We start from the raw sequence: 19316 nt of genomic DNA, 5'->3' as shown, positions 1-19316 counted from the left end.
AGTGCTACATTCTGCCTTGTCCAGTGATGTGACTATACGTATGAAATGCCATCTACATGTATGTTGTTATTGCTGCTGCTGCTGCTGCTGCTGTTGTGGACATCCTTCTGTCTAATCCATAATTATACTGGGGCACTGAGAAGCAGTGAGAAGCAGTGATAGGATTAGGAAGAGTGCACAGGTTACTCTTGGTGATATAATTATAATGATACATGTATATCGATAGGGCAAGTGGCTTTCTCGCACCACGTGCCATGTGGGAAATGTTGTGTTATAATGCTAGCATTATCTGCCCAGGCCTAGTAAAGTGTAACGTTGTCCTCTACTACTTTCCTGGATGAAACTGAAAGTGTGTAACCCGGCAGAAGATGATCAGATTATCAGTTGTCTGAGGATTGCCCTAAAAAAAACTATAATTTAACCGATTGTCACCGTTCCCTTCTGCCGTTGTGCCGAGGTATTGCTCCATCCTAGCGGTGTTGAGCACTCTACACAATCTGGGAATCCCACTATTGTGTACAAGTACATACCGCTAACCCTCTTACAGAACGAGTACAAGACTGTACAGCCTACAGGTGACTACATGTAACGCGGGGAGTCACTTGTACTTGAATGAAGTAAGTTTGAGAGATGTGTAATGGAATATTTCCGAAGCAACGCGGTCTTCTTGCAACTGTGTGAACCACGAAGGCGCTAGCTTGACACCAGAGGTGTCGGGTGTGCTTTTCGCGCCACACCACAAAGACAAGTGCATGTGAGACTGGAACCATCGCCCGCATCATCTCGCAACTAGATGACTATAACTCAGTATGAGGATAGGGTAGGAGAGGCAGGATAGATAGGAGAGGCAGGATAGATAGGAGAGGCAGGGGAAGCTGGGCACCCGCCATTCGCCACTCACTCCAGAGTCCGTACAGAACATAATCACATCTCTTTGCCGGCGGCTCGTCGCTAACGCCGCCTTTCAAGTTTCTACACGTAGATCTACACAGTCTAGTAGTACGGTGCTGTTCTCCAACAAAACAAAACAAGAAAGGCTCGAAAGTCACACTGACAAGTGTGGCGTGGCGCGAAAAGGCGTTCAACACCCTCGCCCGGTCTATAACACCAAACTACAGTTCTATCAGCGCCTTCGCACATCCCCATTCACCATGATTCACACAGTTGCAAGAAGACCGCGTTGCTTCGGAAATATTTTGCTACACATCTCACAAACTCACTTCATTCTGTGCTTCAGGTAGTTTACTGCCCCATGTGGTATTACCCCGGTATATTTTCGCCAGCTATCTTGCAAGCTAGCTGTGTTGTGAAGAGCTGAAGAACAACGAATTACTTCGAAGATATTCGGCGAAGACTGTCCTCGAGAATTCATTCGCTGCAAGGCGTATACCTGTACAAGGTGTCCTCGACAGACTGTTCTTAGTTTTCACGAAGAAGGCAGATCTCTGCCAATGAGAAGACAGCCAGGTAAGTGATTAGCTGTCAAAACGAGCGCCTCCTCGCTACATTCGCGCATGTTTGCCACATCCTAACCGTTTCCTTTGTGTTTATTGGCATTCTGTAACTCCTTTCTTTCCGTCTGCGGCTAGCTAGCTAGCCGGGAGAGGAAATGACTGTGTTGGAGCGTGGGTTTGTGAGACGTGCAGAAGCAGCAAGCTCCGTTAGCAGTTACCACCAAACGAAGTGGATTCTATCAGAGCTAGCAACCAAGGGACGGAGTAGATACGCTCAGCCAACACGGACTCGGAACAGAGCGTTCCATGGTGCAACACCTGGACTGGAGGATGTCGTGCAAGAGGCGGTCGGAGGCAGTGTCGTAGACAGGCTTGACTGTGAGCAGGCGGCTAGACTCAGTTTCATACACCCTGTATGCTAGCGTGACTGACTAGCATGGTTGACTCGTTGATGTTGCGACTGTAAGCGTAAGGTAGGATGCATGCGATATGCTCAAATAACATACCGTAGAATCCCGCGGATAAGCCCATGGGCTTCATGATCTGTTTCACAAGGATATTTCGGTGGGCTTATACGAGAACATGAGCTTATATGCGGGCATGGGCTTATACGCCGACACCAAGTTGTGCTATTGAAAAGTATCAAGGAAGTGAGAAGTACATTGCTGAAAACCACTGTGCAAACAAAAACAACCGATGATTGTGCTGAAATGTATGAAAAAAACTATAATGTGCATGTACTACAGTCTACATACATGGTATGGCCAAGAGTCCATAATTTGTGGACTCTCGGTATGACCTAGGCCCATGGGCTTGTACGATGAAGCCTAGTGATGTTCGAACAAACCCTGGGCTTATGCGCGGGCATGGGCTTATACGCGGGTGGGCTTATCCGCGGGATTCTACGGTACTGTAGTGAAGACTACCAAGAGTACAAGAGTTCATGTACTCTTGACACTACTGTACATGATCGTACTGTCGTGGACATGGAAATCCGGTCGCACGTCTAGCGGCCCCAGGGCGCTGGCCATGCATGCAGCCGTGGGTAAGCAGTACACACACGCTGCAGCGCGCGCGCGCCCTGGTCGCATCATATCAGATCAACGTGCACTGCATGCAATGTTCTGTCTGCGCTGAGCGAGGGCGCCGGCCCGGTCAATCGACTGGATTTCCATGTCCACGACAGTAGATGTACCAAGAGTATCCTTATGAACTCTTGATTGCATTTGCACAGTCTTGTAAGTAATAGTTGACACTTAGGGGGCGGCGTTCTTGACTTTTCGTCTGTTTTCGAGGAGTTTCGTTTTTCTGAAGAGGTGGCTTATTGGCCTCTTCAGAAAGTGAAAGTTTCCTCGAAACTCCTCGAAACTCCACAACCTCATCCGATGGGAGAGGTGGATTAGTTCCGAAGAGGTATGAACTCTTGGTTGCACTTGCACAGTTTTGTAAGTTGACACTTAGGGGGCGGCGTTCTTGACTTTTCGTCTGTTTTCGAGGAGTTTCGTTTTTCTGAAGAGGTGGCTTATTGGCCTCTTCAGAAAGTGAAAGTTTCCTCGAAACTCCTCGAAACTCCACAACCTCATCCGATGGGAGAGGTGGATTAGTTCCGAAGAGGTATGAACTCTTGGTTGCACTTGCACAGTTTTGTAAGTTGACACTTAGGGGGCGGCGTTCTTGACTTTTCGTCTGTTTTCGAGGAGTTTCGTTTTTCTGAAGAGGTGGCTTAATGGCCTCTTCAGAAAGTGAAAGTTTCCTCAAAACTCCTCGAAACTCCACAACCTCATCCAATGGGAGACTCTGGGTGGATTAGTTCCGAAGAGTTTGGAATAGCTACGTCATGTGTAGTGGAGATGGTTGATCGGATCGAACATCATTATCACAATGACAATTCTACTGAAAAACTCTAAAATGATGGAAACCGTTCTATTGGGATACTTCAACTAATCTCTTCTACGATGTTTCTCGAAAAGGTGATGAGGAGAATATATGTAGCCCGTTCCTGTCTTCCAGTATGTCCGTGACCGGGGCAATGTGCATGTGACACGTCTGTATTTGTTTTTGTCCTGACCACGGCAATAGATTCTTCACCCAACCATTGTCACTGTTATTATTGCTAGCAAGAGTACATAAACCAGAGTGTGCAACTCGGGATGGTTCCTGTGGGAGCGTAATTCGTGCAGTACGTCATTTCTGACGGCATGGTAAGCCACAGGTATGGTGAAAAGTTGCGTAACCAGTCGCAGTGGTGCAGGTCACTGAGTTTGTCCTGATTTCGGTTTTTGATACGGATAGCCTGGTGACTTTACTTGTCGGTAGTGCGCACATACACAGTCACACAAAACACCGAAATCCTGAAACAGGACGTCTAAAATCAAGCAAACTTGGCTGATTTCCGGCCCGGGCTATGAAACATGATAATTTAAGCTGTACGCAAGTTGCGGCTTGGCTGACCTCGTAAGGGTGACGTAGTGCACGAACTGCGCTGTTTCAGATCTGATATGCACAGTAGCACACTCTGGTTTATGTACTCTTGTTGCTAGCCCTTGCTATGAGCTAGGGTTAGCAGACCCCGCATCTGCTCTCTGGCTGCTGACGTGCACCTCGGAATGCTCACCCCAGAGACGTGGAGCCAGAATTGCGTAACACTTGGGCAACAATAAGTGTTCCCTGGGTATGCCTGGCCCATTTTCCCAACATGCGCTATACCGGAAAATAAAGAAAAAATGCATCCATTGCCGTTGGTGGGGTTTGAACCATTGAGAATTCCTGACTTTGTAGATCAAAATCTGTTCTGGAAATATACATGTACCTGAGCTGACAATCATGTCACCATAGCAACAAGCAATAACACCGACACGTGCATTAATTCATGCATGGTTCCAATATATAATGAAACCCCCCATTGGGGTTGACAATGTGCAAGCACCTAGAGGCAATCCAAGGGATTACTAGTAGAGCGAGTTTAGTGATGATTGCCACGTGCACAAGATAGTGTATATTACTATTTTCCATGATGGTGAAAAACCAAGATCGTACTCACTAGGATCATTTCTATAGTACGTATCCCGTCTTTGTTCTCCTACAAAGACAACCGCATAAGCCATGAGGATGACATGTAGCATCCTCCCCTGAGCGGGAAGCGCACCAGCACGACAGCATCCTTGGATGCAAGAGTGCTGGTGATTGATGACTGTTCTGCTCTGACCTTCTGGTCATTGTGGAGGGGGAGGCTGCTTTATGAGTGGCTTTTTTTATATAATGAAAAAAGAATCTTTAGTTCCAACTTTTGTGTTTTATCACGCATGCATACGACTTTTTGGATGAATTTGCGTATGTTCCCCAGCTTCTTTTCAAGCGAACTCGTACGTGCGTTTCAATAGACCGATTGCCATTTGTACAGATCCACGAAATCCCATAGACCCGGTAGGGTGTTGAATGTGCAGGACCCTATTGTGTTTTCTGCTATTTCCACTAAGAAATGGGGCCTGAAGGCATTTCATATGAAAACCTTTTTCTGACAAAGATCTAGCTAGTCATTAGTTCTAACCAAATAAAAGTGAAGAAGCTGGAAAAGCGATTGCTGGTCATTGAATTATGACGCTAAAGAGGTCAAATCCGCATGCATACTGATAGTACCAAGAGTAGATAAACAAGAGTGTGCAACTCCAGATCTCTCCTGCATAATCTGCAGATACCCATCCGCGAGTTGCACACTCTTGTTTATCTACTCTTGATAGCACACAATGAACACCCTACCGGGTCTAAGGGATTTCGTGGATCTGCACAAATGGCAATCGGTCTACTGTAAAAGCCATTATTCTAACGAGGCGCATATATAACGATTTCCCAAAATTGACTGGTTTACGTGTACCAAAGGTAACGATTCTCACTTATTCTCAACGCTTTAATAGGACCGTATATGTGTCGATTTCTGTATAACGATTTCTATTTTAACAACAGATTTCTCCTTGTTAACTCGTTAGAGTTAGCACTTCGTTATAATATATGGCTTTTACAGTACATGTATTTCCTTGTCTGCGGCGAGGTTTCCAAATGTACTTTGGTACGTTTTACCGTGTCGCAGAACCTCACTAGTGAACGTAGTGTGAAGACGGCGTTAGCGATCTCTAAATCTTGGCGCGTGAACTCTAGTTCCGTAGGAAAGTTCATTTTAACACCAGAGGGACTGAGGTTTAAAATGGACTTCCAAAGTGTGGTACTTGATTTTCCGCAGTGCGCGGACTGCAACTGAATAACGTAATGAAGGCAGCGCGCCGCACATCTGGCCCATAGAAAAGAGATCACAGTTGCATACTCTTGTTTATGGATACACATACTCTACTTCTTATGTGTGTACACAGTCATTCTATGACAGTAAAGCCAAACTATGCTTGCAGAAGATCACCATCATTGTGCTTACTACGTGGTTACTATGGGCAACTAAAATGGTGTCGGCAGATAAACGTTAATAATTTTTGAACGAGAAGTCGAAAACAACTTCGGACTGCTTCTTTCCGTTCAACATTCCCGAAAGTTGGACTGCTCTGCCGACTGCTCTGCCGCCGACTCTTGAACCCCGGCAGTAATGTTCAGCGAAATTCGAAAAAACAGAATCGTTCCAAAATAATTCGTAATGGTTCTTTCATACAGCCGTTTCATCATTATGTAATAATCAGGCTTCATATCCAGTGTACAGAAACCAAAATGATTTTCGCTAGAACTTTAGGTTTTAGATTTTTCTTCTCCGGTAGAATTTTACGGCTTGTTTCTCCTTCCTCATGCAGAAATAACAAGTGTTCACTGTTCAGCCATCAGCAGGCCAAGAAGAAATCTGATTGGCTGAGGGTGGTTGACTCGTTTCAGGTGTGAAGTTCAGAGCCAGGATAGGCTATAAAAATGGTGGCGGGGCTTGGGATGGGTAGAATTTTAGATTTCTCCGATAGAATTTTCTGGCTTGTTTCTCCTTCCCCAATGTGTTTTCTTCTTGGCTTGCTGGTGGCTGAACTCTTGAACTCCTGATTCCTAGAGTATTTTTTAAGCGGAGATACCGTAAAGTCGCGGATAAAAGCCGGGTTTGCATACAAGCACATCGCGGATAGAAGCCTGAAAATCTAACGGGTCAAATGCATATAAGCCTGTCGCGCGTAGAAGCCTGGCTTCTATGCAAGCGCGGATCGGGTAGGTCGAGAGTGCATGCGCTATGTACGGTGCATAGTAAAACTGCCGCCATACCGCATACCGGTAGTCAGTGGTAGATCTACGTCGTGCGTAGAAGCCTGGTTCTATGTGCATACAAGCCTGGCAAAAATATCAGTGGTGCATATAAGCATGGTTTGCATACAAGCCTGGTTTGCATTAAAGCCTGATGCTGAAAGCGGCTTATGTGCTTATAAGCCCGGCTTTTATCCGCGACTTTACGGTACTCTAGGAATCAGGTCGACATCCTGAATGGTGTTCGGCGCAAGCGCTACATAGCTAGAAGCATATCGTTCAATATTTTGGAAAATCTTCATGACTTCTTCGTTGTGTAGTGATGACAGCGGAAATTATCCTATTTATTACTTTTTTGAAATGATTGTCTCTACGTCGTCGAAATGTGATGTGAAGAACAATTTGCACATTGTCTCCACCGTTTTACCCTGCATGAATAAAGTATTCAGCTGCGCTACTAAAGCAGTAATAGGATCGATGAAAAATACACCAGAGAGATTGGAAGTTTTGTCACAACTCTGAGTTTCACGTATTACTACGATCATCAGGCAACTGATGGCTCCAAAACAGGCAGCCTGAACATAAGGGGGAGCAAGGTGGGAAATTCTAAGGGGTATCACAGCGCAAGGCGTGAAGTTGCCAAGTCTTCATTGGGGCTATGCAGCAGCAGTTCCGAACGATGACAAATATAAATGCATCTAACTAGCTTTCGCACAACGCTCATCAGTACGCGCAGCATTGCACTGATTAACAAATTTCAACACATTACAAAGGATGTATCTTGTGATAATATCAAGAGAGAATTTTTGATGCGAAATAGAAATTACCACTATAAAGGATGTATTGTGATAAATAACATCAAAAAGAGAGAATTTTTGATGCGAAATAGAAATTTTGAAAATATGACCCAGCCAGAAGTGACACATCTTACAATTACGACCAAAAACAACCAAAAGAAAACACCACCACCACCATCACCACCAACAGCGAAAGGTAGAACTGCTGAACAGAAAATCGCCAGTATAGTGTACCTCGTACTGTTTGGTAAAACCAATGTTGTAGTTAGGTGTTTCATCAATGATAGCAGCGACCCTTTTTATGCTACATCAACGACTGTAGCCGGGCAAGATAATCAGGCTTGAGATAGTACACAGCTGCTGCACCTGCTAAAAGCGCAGCTCCACCAAATCTGCGAAAAAAGACAAAAAAAACGTGAAAGAGCGTATGTAGCACTGACGCATGCACATGGGTTGCTGTTACTACTCGACACAAAGTTTTTATTATAATCAGCAGAAATGTTACTACATGTAATACCAAGAGTATATAACCCCCCAAGAGTGTGCAACTCTGCATATGGGGTCTCCGACGGCGAAAACTCACATCACGTGTCTCAGATACCTTTGTACTACGTACAAACGTAGGATAGCGTGCGCGCAATCCGAAAATCTGCCGTGATCATGCTGGGCATTTGCATACGTGCAGTGAGTTTCGGTCAGAAAGTGCTTTTTTTAGTACTCCGCTGCTCGCTAAAAACGGGCTGGAAACGTACAACTGCGACACTGCACCACGTTATGTTAGTTTTCGCCGTCGGCGTACCCCATAGAAAGGGTATCAGGAGTTGCACACTCTTGGGGGGTTATAATATTATACTCTTGGTAATACTACCCCCTGGACACAATGCCCACTGATCAGTCACATTGCAATGCAACACACCCAATGCCGCCGCGTCCACAACGCCCTGGAATCTGAGCCTGATCCCATTGTCCACAGCGTTCCAACAAGGGGGTGTCACCCCTCTACATGGCATGTTAATAAAGTTGGCTTCATGCCTACTTCATGAATAGTATTGAATACTGATACCCACATAACACTGGCCAGCTTCATGAATACCCAACACAGTCCCACATAACTTGTTACAAGTAACACTACCAAACACAGCCCAGCTTCCACATAACACGGCAAGCTTACCCAACATAGACAAGCGGCGACGTTGAGGGTTGATATTCTGATAGCTGGAACAGCGGATGGTCTGCAAAGTCGTTGTGAAGGCGGCGTGCACTGTACACACATACGGACACACACATACACACATACATGTATTAATAAAGCTCGTAGCTGTACTGATGAGGCCACATCATCTTGCTGCCTTCAGCATTGGGTCCATACAGGCACACATTTCTTTCATTTTCTGCATTTTGATATTGCATTGGCTCACACTCGCTCATACACACTACACGACTGTACTACCCTCGCGGGTCTCTCTTATCCGGAGTTCTGGGCACCTCGGAGCTCTGCCTACCGGGCACCCTGTGGGTGAGGTTCAGTGGAAATATTACAGTTACTACTCTTTGCCAATTTTGGTGGGAAGTATGTACTTAGAGTGAGGTCATATGCCAGATCTGGCCTCTGACCCTACCCCATTGAAACGCATGCCATTCAGAGTTACAGACATTTCAAAGTTTCGGCAGTGCCCGACCCCGGACAGCCCGGATAAGAGAGATATGTGTGTAGTTGCCTTTACACCAAACATGGTAACAGCATGATTTTACAACACTAACAACGCCATGGATTAGCGGCCCTTGTCAACAAGAAACCTCGGCAAGAACAGCAGACACAGATGTTGTACATGTGCAGTTCTGCTCAATGAAATCCAGTCGAGTTTCTCAAGTACACTGGGTGTTGCGCAGCCCTAGACCTGCGAACACTGGGCTGCGGAAAGGTGCAAGGCACCAACTTGACTCTCGCGACTGGATTTCGTTGAGCAGCACTGTACATGAAGTCATGTACATGCACATACCTTTCAGCATGCTCGGCAGCAATAATGCACCTGTTGGATCCCTGCAGCTCGTAATCTAGCTTGTCATACTGCTCCAGACACTCCACCACCTGATGATAGCAGGCACATGAAAAAAGCAAGGACAAGACCACAACAGGACTAACAGCCGAACAGCACAACCATTTGCAAAACTTGGAAAATAGTCCCCGACTGGATCACTACAGCAGCCATCGAGACGAAACCGAACAACAGGAAAAATGCCACCCACGAGAAAGATACGCAACACCCAGGCCATACATATACCCCAGGGATGAATTTACCGTCATATTTTTGCATAGCAGTTTTTGCTATACAAAATCACAGTTGTGTAGCAATCTTTGACTTTGATTAGCATTATTCTTTGAAGGTTGGGTGTTTACCACATTGTCCTTCTTGAGGGTGATGCCTGAAAGCCCGTTTGCAAAAAAACGACTGAAGCATACATGTGCACCCAGATTGAGAGTACCTGCACCACATACACTGCACAGTATGCATGTAATATATTATATATTGTTACTTGACAGCGCAGGCTGAGCATGGATAGTCTGTATGTATCGCAATTTTCTGCGAGTCACGGTGACTTTTGAGTAGCAGTAGATCGATTATGCATCGCAAACTGCGATGCGATACAGGATAAATTCATCCCTGTACCCACCATTGAACCTCCCCGCTCACCACCACATGCATGCACACATACACTCTGGTCAATCAAGGCTCTTGAAGATAAGAGTGATCCCCGGATGATGTCGGGTATGGTTTGGTCAAGGTGGAGCAACATTTCAACACACTAAACAAAAGCAGCCATTACCTCCTCTCTCATCAACACACTAAACAAAAGCAACCAATACCTCATTGGTTTCCCGTTTGTCTCTTTCCCTCAAACCAGTCAATATTAATACCTCATCTCTCGTGAGTTTTCCTAGAAAACTGCGACTCGTAAGTTCAAGCCATGTCGGTCTGCAGCTACTTGGGTCAGGACCGGTGATGCTCTGCAATACAATGATGCACGCATGCACCAACCCACACACACACAGGCACACATACACACGTACACACACACACACACACACACACACGTACACACACACACACACACACACACACACACACACACAGGCACACACACATACATGCACAGAAAGTATTACATAACCAATTACAGGTGTACAGTGTCAACAAAGCAACAAGATGATGCAGTCTCTACCATCACCACCCTCACCACCGCCCTCACCACCATCACCGCCCTCACCACCACCGGTCCACCACCACCATCACCACCCTCACCACCACCACCACCGCCCTCACCACCACTGCCCTCACCACCGCCCTCACCACCACCACCGCCCTCACCACCACCGCCCTCACCACCACCGCCCTCACCACCACCCTCACCACCACCGCCCTCACCACCACCACCACCCTCACCACCACCCAGGGCCGGCGGAGCCGCTCCGGTCGGTCCGGCCATGGCCGGACCAACTTTTCGGCCACCGACGATTTTTTTTACGACGCAGTAACGTATAACGTTATAAGCATACGACTCCCTGGTTATAAGTTAACTTTATGTTGTGATCATCGATTGCATGTACGCGTACTTGCGAGGTTGCGATCTGGCTCTGTACTGATCTTGCCGTGCACGCGTGCGCGCTTGAGGGCTAGCTAGCTAGCTAGCTGTGGCCTGTGCTGTGGGCTGTGCTGTGGGCCGTGGGCCTGTGCATGTGGCGCGAGACGCGCAACCTGAAGTGAAAGCACGTGCCATGATGAATTTTACAATTAAAATATAATTTTGTAGTCTTGAGGGTTTTTCGTCGAGTGCTTCAGATTCTTTTACTGAACGAAGTAGTTTTTCAATTTTTTCTCGCTGTTTGGTCAGCTTAGCTGCAGTGCATTAGCAGCTATGGCTTCTTCCAGCGAAATATCTGTGCCAGAAGTGCCAGTCCACCCAACCACTTCCTTCGCGTTTCCTCGGCGGGAATTTGGGAAAAAGACAGTGGTGAAGCGCTCTTGTCAGGCGTCATATTTCAAGACATGGTCTTGGTTGACCTACGATGAGCAAAGAGACGTTGTGTTGTGTCACACGTGCGCAAGTGCTGTGCTAGCGAAAAAACTTGGCCGGACCAATCAACAATTGCTTCTGCCGGGCCTGCCACCACCACCCTCACCCTCACCACCATCACCACCACCACCATCACCACCGCCCTCACCACCATCACCACCACCACCATCACCATCACCACCACCATCACCATCACCACCGCCCTCACCACCACCACCACCATCACCACCACCATCACCACCGCCCTCACCACCGCCCTCACCACCGCCCTCACCACCGCCCTCACCACCGCCATCACCACCGCCCTCACCACCGCCCTCACCACCATCACCACCACCATCACCACCGCCCTCACCACCGCCCTCACCATACCCAAAAAGAATGCACACAAGCAAAACAAGGACGACAGAGATGCTTGTAACTCTGCAACCCTGCAACCCTGTAGTAGCTCTGTGCTTACAAACACTGATCATGCAGACACTACATGAAATCAGATGTACTTGTTATTTGCATGCTGGACTGTGTGCACAACTCACTCACTGTACACACAACTCACTCACTGTATACACAACTCACTTACTGTACACACAACTCACTCACTGTACACACAACTCACTCACTGTATACACAACTCACTCACTGTATACACAACTCACTCACTGTACACACAACTCACTCACTGTACACACAACTCACTCACTGTATACACAACTCACTCACTGTACACACAACTCACTCACTGTATACACAACTCACTCACTGTACACACAACTCACTCACTGTACACACAACTCACTCACTGTACACACAACTCACTCACTGTACACACAACTCACTCACTGTATACACAACTCACTCACTGTACACACAACTCACTCACTGTATACACAACTCACTCACTGTACACACAACTCACTCACTGTATACACAACTCACTCACTGTGTACACAACTCACTTACCAGATACTGAACTGATCCACGTATGACATTGATCAAGTTAATATGACCTTCAATCAGCTTACAAATCTTCGCCCAGCTTGTTGTTGCTCTATCCTCGGTACTATGGATTAGGGTAGTACACAAGTAACCGGCAACACACAGGCAGACCAACAGACAGACAAACAGACAGACAAACAGACAGTCAGACAGACAGACAGACAGACAGACAGACAGACAGACAGACAGACAGACAGACAGACAGACAGACAGACAGACAAACAGACAGACAAACAGACAAACAAACAGACAAGCCATCACAGTTGACCTTTCCAGTGGAATTCACACTTTCTTTCGTTAGACTACGTACGTATAGGCTGAGCCAGGGGATAGGATATTAATTATTTAAAAATTACAACCATGTGAAACGGGGTCACCTGATTTCAGCAATCACCTGGTTTATAAGGCCACTATTCTCTGGCATCAAGTGTATAGAGTGCACAAGCCTGCACGGGTTACCCTGGTTTCAGAGACCGCCCGTGTTCAAAGACCACGATGATAGACTGGTCCGCCCGTGTTCAAAGACCACGATGATAGACTGGTCCTTGGGCATAACAATGGGCAGTCGTTGAAACCAAGATTGAGGTTGTTTAAGAAAGGATTGAGGTTGTGGAAGCAAGGATTGAAGGTTCACCTCTACATGTGCATGCCTGTATTTGTAGATGTACTGAAGTACTGTTGTGTGATAAACCAGTAAGCAGTGTTACCCCCGGCAGTGTGCGGGCAACCTTACATCCTAGCAAGAGCTCCCCCCCCCCCCAAACACACACGTGCTGATCAACATAGTATTCTTGAAATCTGTCAATCATAAATTTATCCAATAGAGAGACGAGGATAAGCACAGGGATTGAAACAGGGAAAGAGACAGAAATGGAGATAGAGAGAGAGAGAGAGAGATAGATAGAGAGAGTGAGTGAGTGAGTGAGTGAGAGAGAGAGAGAGAGAGAGAGAGAGAGAGAGAGAGAGACTGAGTCACTTACGCCATGCTTTGCCGTGCCAGTAGATGACACATGCGAATCAAGACTGTACCGAGGCAGGGTACAAGGGCAGCATAGAAAATACACAGCAGCAGCAGGAGACAGAAGGCATTATAGTCCGTGTGCTGTAAAACAAGACTCCGTGACAGTACCCCACTGTACATGTAGTGTAGTTCAAACTACTGTAAAAAGTTCTAAAGCAGTGCAACACCCATTTCGTCCCACAGGTTTGTTATGTGCACATTCTGTGGCTCCAACCTATAATTATGGGTATCGAGCACTCTTCGAAAGGGGAGAAATGTCACTTTGCTGTCTCGTATGTCCGGGCTGCCCGTTTTTGGAGCTTACCATGTGGCTATGCAACTTGTGTTACATGACCACAACAGCTGAACCTGCAGCACTACGACACAATGCCAGTCAAATCAGAACTACAATGGACAGGTGTTATTACCACAGCCTGACAGGCAATACACTTTGTATTGATAGATGTTATTACCACAGGTAATACACTTTGTACTAATCTGGCATGTTTTGCTACACAAAGTCCATTCTTTCGACCGATATATTCTACTATGTGATAACATTGCTTGTAAGAATCAATGTTCACTTGAAACCCATGTTATGATTACGAAAATACGAGATACGCACTGTGCTAGCAAAGAACGTATGGTACTCACCTACACCCGCCACGAACGAGTCATAGCCGGCTTCATGAAACTGAGCCTCCTCTACAGCAACAACCAGCAGAGCATACAGAAAATATAGATACAACCCACAAAAATATTGCTTTGGAATTGCCATTGCATTGCAGCAACAGCAGCAGCAGCAGCAGCAGCAGCAGCAGCAGCAGCAGCAGCAGCAGCAGCAGCACATGTACAGTGGAATGTGTTTCAGTAACAGATACACTAGTAACAAGACCTGTCCTGTACACACAGGTGTCCTTGGCTGAGAGATGTCCACTACTTATGGCCAAACTGACCCAGAGTAGATTAATACTACAGTCAGACCTCGCTTCTCCGGTCCTCTTTTATCCGGATCTCTTGCCATCCGGAAGAAAATAGGCTGGCTACAGATTTACAGCATACGCGGTGCATCCAGCATAACCGGTGTTCGGTTATCCGGTTCCCTCGCCTAGCCACGTCTGACTGTAGTACATGTACAGAGTGATTGCCGGACAGAGATGCGCTGCTGTTGCTGCTGATCTATAGTGACGACAGTGTACTTACCAGTACATCTGATGTAGTGACACAATGCCTACACAATGCCTACACAATGCCTACACAATGCCTACACAATGCCTACACAATGCCTACACAATGCCTACACAATGCCTACACAATGCCTACACAATGCCTACACAATGCCTACACAATGCCTACACAATGCCTACACAATGCCTACACAATGCCTACACAATGCCTACACAATGCCTACACAATGCCTACACAATGCTGTATTACAACTGTAGTGACTACACAGTCACCAGCACACTCAGTTCTTTGTCTAAGTAAACGAGGCATTCTAGTGGAAATGGACTGAGTGTGCTGGTGACTGTGTAGTCACTACAACAACTTGTTATAAGCATGCACAAGAAATAAATTCATTCTCGTTGGTCTGTCATCAACAACAGCGACACCCATTGTAGCCCTCTCCTCACGAGCTGTAATATTCTGGTAGTTTGGGAGTCGAGGTGATTTGTCACCGGGTTGTCTGCCCTACTTGCCAGGCACCACCTCTTCCAACTTGAATTCCTACACATCTGCTGTCTGATGAGTGTTTCAAACGAAACTCAGAATAACGGGGGAAAAAGATGTGTTTGCTTCATTGCTGTCAATGCTGTGTGATCTTTGAATTCCTACACATATAGTGAAACCTGTCTAAGGCGACCACTCAAGGGACGAGAAAAAGTGGTCGCCGTGGCCAGGTGGTCTTCTTATCCAGGTTCAGTGGATCACGTGACCATATCCACATGTGATACATCATTTTGATCAGTGCATCACAGTGCACACACACACACCTATGCTACTCTAGCACGGCCCGTGTGCCTGGGGTCCTCAGACCTGTCAAATGTCATGCATGCACCATGTACATCTACACTTCCTAAATTGATGTGTAGATCTACCATGCCTGATGCACCATGCAATGCGTACATTTACATGACTAGCACTGTGCAACGCGGTCGCGGGTGGGTGGTCGTCGGTCGCGTTGAGCGAGTGGTCGCCATATCCGAGGTGTTTTGAATGTGAATGCGTCCGTGACAAGGAAAAGTGGTCGCCATGGTTGAGTGGTCGTCATTACAGGTTTTACCAAGAGTAGATAAACAAGAGTGTGCAACTCGCGGATGGGTAGGCCCACGGCGGAATTTTTTGTTGACGTAATCCTTTCGACGAAGCACGCGCTGCGAGTCTTTTTCCCTCGTGCTCTTGGCCGGCTTTACACTACAAGGTCGGTGCCCAGCACATGCTCTCACACTGCTCTGCGGCAAAATGCGCGTTCTTCTGAAAAAAGGTGACGTCAACAAAAAATTCCGCCGTGGCAGGGTATCTGCAGATTGTGCAGGAGAGATCCGGAATTGCACACTCTTGTTTATCTACTCTTGGTACTATACTGTATACACATATACACATATACACCAACACATGCACTGACCGTATCTACTGGACTCTGTGTCCAGGTGTATTGACGGAAACATCGCCGCAGTATTGTCACAGGCCTTACTGCAACAGAAACACACACAGACACAGATACACAGACACATACACACAAACCCACACACACGCACACAGACACACATGCACAAACACACAATACAGACACACACACATGCACTGTACTTACTTCTATTTGCTCTCTGCCAAAACTGGTCACGTGGGTCTCCCCGGGAGAGGGGAGAGAGACATCAGCGGCAATAGTGTACGTGTTGAGACATTCTATTCACTGTGTATTTAGTGTATAAATATGGCTACCAAGTAGATGATGCAGTGCTAGTATGGCTAGATGATGCAGTGTTAGTATGGCTAGATGATGCAGTGTTAGTGCTAGTATGGCTAGATGATGCAGTGTTAGTGCTAGTATGGCTAGATGATGCAGTGCTAGTATGGCTAGATGATGCAGTGTTAGTGCTAGTATGGCTAGATGATGCAGTGTTAGTGCTAGTATGGCTAGATGATGCAGTGTTAGTGCTAGTATGGCTAGATGATGCAGTGTTAGTGCTAGTATGGCTAGATGATGCAGTGTTAGTGCTAGTATGGCTAGATGATGCAGTGTTAGTAATAGTATGGCTAGATGATGCAATGTATGGCCTTTGAGACAGCACTACAAGCAGTTATGGTTTATGATTGGTTCTGTACAAAGCACACATGCTGCTGTACTAGTACGCTAAAACAGGGTACCAAGGTCACTGGTAACTAGCTACCGAGCAGTCAGCACTTCTTGAGCTACTGGAGCGGATCTAACATGCTTGAGAAAGACATTGCCATGCCTGTCTTCCCTGTTATAGTTTGCTTGTTTTTCTAAACACCGTATAAGGCTTGGCTTCTAGATGCCCCTTGTGGACAACTCCTGCATACATTGGGTTCTAAACTCCTGCATACATTGGGTTCTAAATTTGCCGACGATGGGTGACCGGCCCGAAACGTCAATAATTTTTTCGACGTCACAAATAAAAGAATTTTCATCCAGCGCATGCACCAAGAGTGAATAGCAACTAAATAGAGCGGTTGTCAGTTGACAAACCCCCTTTTATCTAAATTTGCTGACATGACAATTATATTGTTTTGCTAGTTCCCAGGTTACTTGCCATAGGTGAGATGGTATGATGGTATCCTGCTCATGACCTACATAGAACATAGTACAGGTATTAGCTGATTGGCTGCTTTAGTCTGTTCACTTTATGCTCAGCTGTATCTTTATACAGTAGAATGCCGAATACTAGTATACGGCAGTCAACTGTCCGAACGATCAATTATTTGAAATGCCTGTTTGCACTGAATCGAAGGAACAAAGAGGAGTTCTTGCTGACTTTCCCACCCGAAGCACCATTCAAAATGATGCACATGATGTATGGCAACAGGTTGGCATCATAGTAACATGTTCATGCCACTGCCATCAGCAAGTACATGTATTAGACATGTCACATGCATGGGAGTAGTTAAATACCAGTAGTTTACTACAGGGTTCGCAGCCAACCAAGCACACAAAATTCCAAACTTTTTCCAAACTTTTTCCAAACCAATTTCAAGAATTTCCAAACCCACTCGTGCAGGAAAAATAAATTATGAATCTCTTCTGCACTGTCTTCTCCACTACGAGTACAACCAGGGAGTAGTAAAATCCTCCCTGGTACCACTACCATCAACAAATTCACCAAGGTACATTGCGATGGCATCGCCTTCAGCAGCTAGAGCCCCCGAAAATAGCAAGGGAATTCATACGACGAGAGTAACTCAGTTCCCCTCCGTAAGTTCAAATCCGCCTCCAGAAGGGGTTCCAATGAAACATTTACATAGCTGGTGTTCGTCTCAGCGCAAAAGACGGCTTCATCCTCGCCAGCAAACTCATCTGAGTGCGAAAGGACCTCGCCATCCTGCTGTCCCGACTTCAAAGAATCAAAGTCGAGCGCGAGCGCCAGTAACGAAAAACGGCCAAATAAAAGTCATCACCGGCCGCGCTTGAGCTGCACTGAAATGACTGTACGAGACTCGTACATCAGTGAACACCACACATCGCCAGCGCGTCTTCTATCGCGGTAGTCAAAACGGCCACTTGCACTGCAGGAGTGCAGCACATCCACGGCCAAAAACTCGAAATTCAAAACTTTTTCCAAACTATTCCAAAAGGAGCGCCTTTTCAAAACTTTTTCCAGACCTGGAAAATTGAATTATAAAATCCAAACTTTTTCCAGACTTCCAAACTTCGCTGCGAACCCTGTTACTACTCCCTGGTACAAACTAATACTAACCTTGTCAGATTAGTATGTAATGCGTCCAATCCGGTGTTTCGGACAAGATCACCGCCAGGGTGTGACAGCTCCTACGAACAGCATGGGAAAACAAGATGCAGATACAGCAAGGATTCCTGGATCAAATACTACACATATCCTGGACGAAACAAACAGCTACAACGAGATGCAATCAAATTTCAAACTATTCCAGGCATTCCTGCTTCAGCGACAGTGAAACCCATTGCCTCCTTTGGAGCAGTGCCTAATCGACATCACCAGTAGCCATGGCAATATTCAAAACTAACAGTGTAGCAGCGTAACACCAGTGGGTAGATAACTACTATAAGATATACAATGTACACAGAGATTTAACGGATAAAGTGTCTGATTAATAAAGTGTTTGAGGTCCTTGCTGCAAATAGTGCTCAATCCACAGGCGCGTCGCACTGACTTTGGAGGTGGGGCGGCCATGGAAGGGGGGTCCGGGGGTCGTCCCCGGGAAAAATTTCAAAAATTAAGCATTTCCGGGCATTCGGTGCCATTTCAGTGTACGGTAACTACAATGAAAGACTTTTTGATTCTGCAAAAAACCAAGAAGATGCTACGATCGGGGACAAATATTACCCTCCCCCAGGAAAAAAATTCAAAAATTGAAGCCAATTGCAAGCATTCCCAGGCATTTGGTGCCATTTCAGTGTACATGGACTTTTGATTCTGCAACAAACCACGATCGGGGACAAGGATTTGCCACGTTTGCGCTGAGATCATCGCGCTTTGTTGCAGTGTGCTAAAAAAAAGCCGAAAAAGTGGGGCGGCCATGGCCGCCCCGGCCGGTGCGGTTCCGACGCCCTTGAATTACACTAAC

General features: G+C 46.3%; 1 protein-coding gene and 1 non-coding gene across 2 annotated transcripts in view; one reads left to right on the top strand and one right to left on the bottom strand.

Annotated features, from left to right (window-relative positions):
• Positions 1–4480: 4480 nt before the first annotated feature.
• LOC135816247 (small nucleolar RNA U3) lies at positions 4481–4700 on the top strand. Its single transcript, XR_010553373.1, has one exon. It is a non-coding gene; the product is annotated as a small nucleolar RNA U3 (small nucleolar RNA).
• A 2318-nt stretch (positions 4701–7018) lies between these two features.
• The window catches only part of LOC135813772 (poly(A)-specific ribonuclease PNLDC1-like), a gene marked incomplete at its 5' end in the record, with an annotated part of 26533 nt that continues 14235 nt past the window's right edge, over positions 7019–19316 (bottom strand). The window contains 9 exon segments of the mRNA XM_065326778.1: positions 7019–7854; positions 8634–8723; positions 9463–9551; positions 10380–10469; positions 12497–12596; positions 13513–13555; positions 14187–14237; positions 16159–16226; positions 18470–18540. Coding sequence (XP_065182850.1) covers positions 7767–7854; positions 8634–8723; positions 9463–9551; positions 10380–10469; positions 12497–12596; positions 13513–13555; positions 14187–14237; positions 16159–16226; positions 18470–18540 — 690 coding nt within the window. The 3' untranslated portion in view covers positions 7019–7766.

The sequence above is a fragment of the Sycon ciliatum genome, chromosome 4 (assembly GCF_964019385.1).
Source record: "Sycon ciliatum chromosome 4, ocSycCili1.1, whole genome shotgun sequence".
NCBI lineage: Eukaryota > Metazoa > Porifera > Calcarea > Leucosolenida > Sycettidae > Sycon > Sycon ciliatum.
Note: the sequence above shows the minus strand (reverse complement) of the source record. Positions and strands in the feature narration are given on the sequence as shown.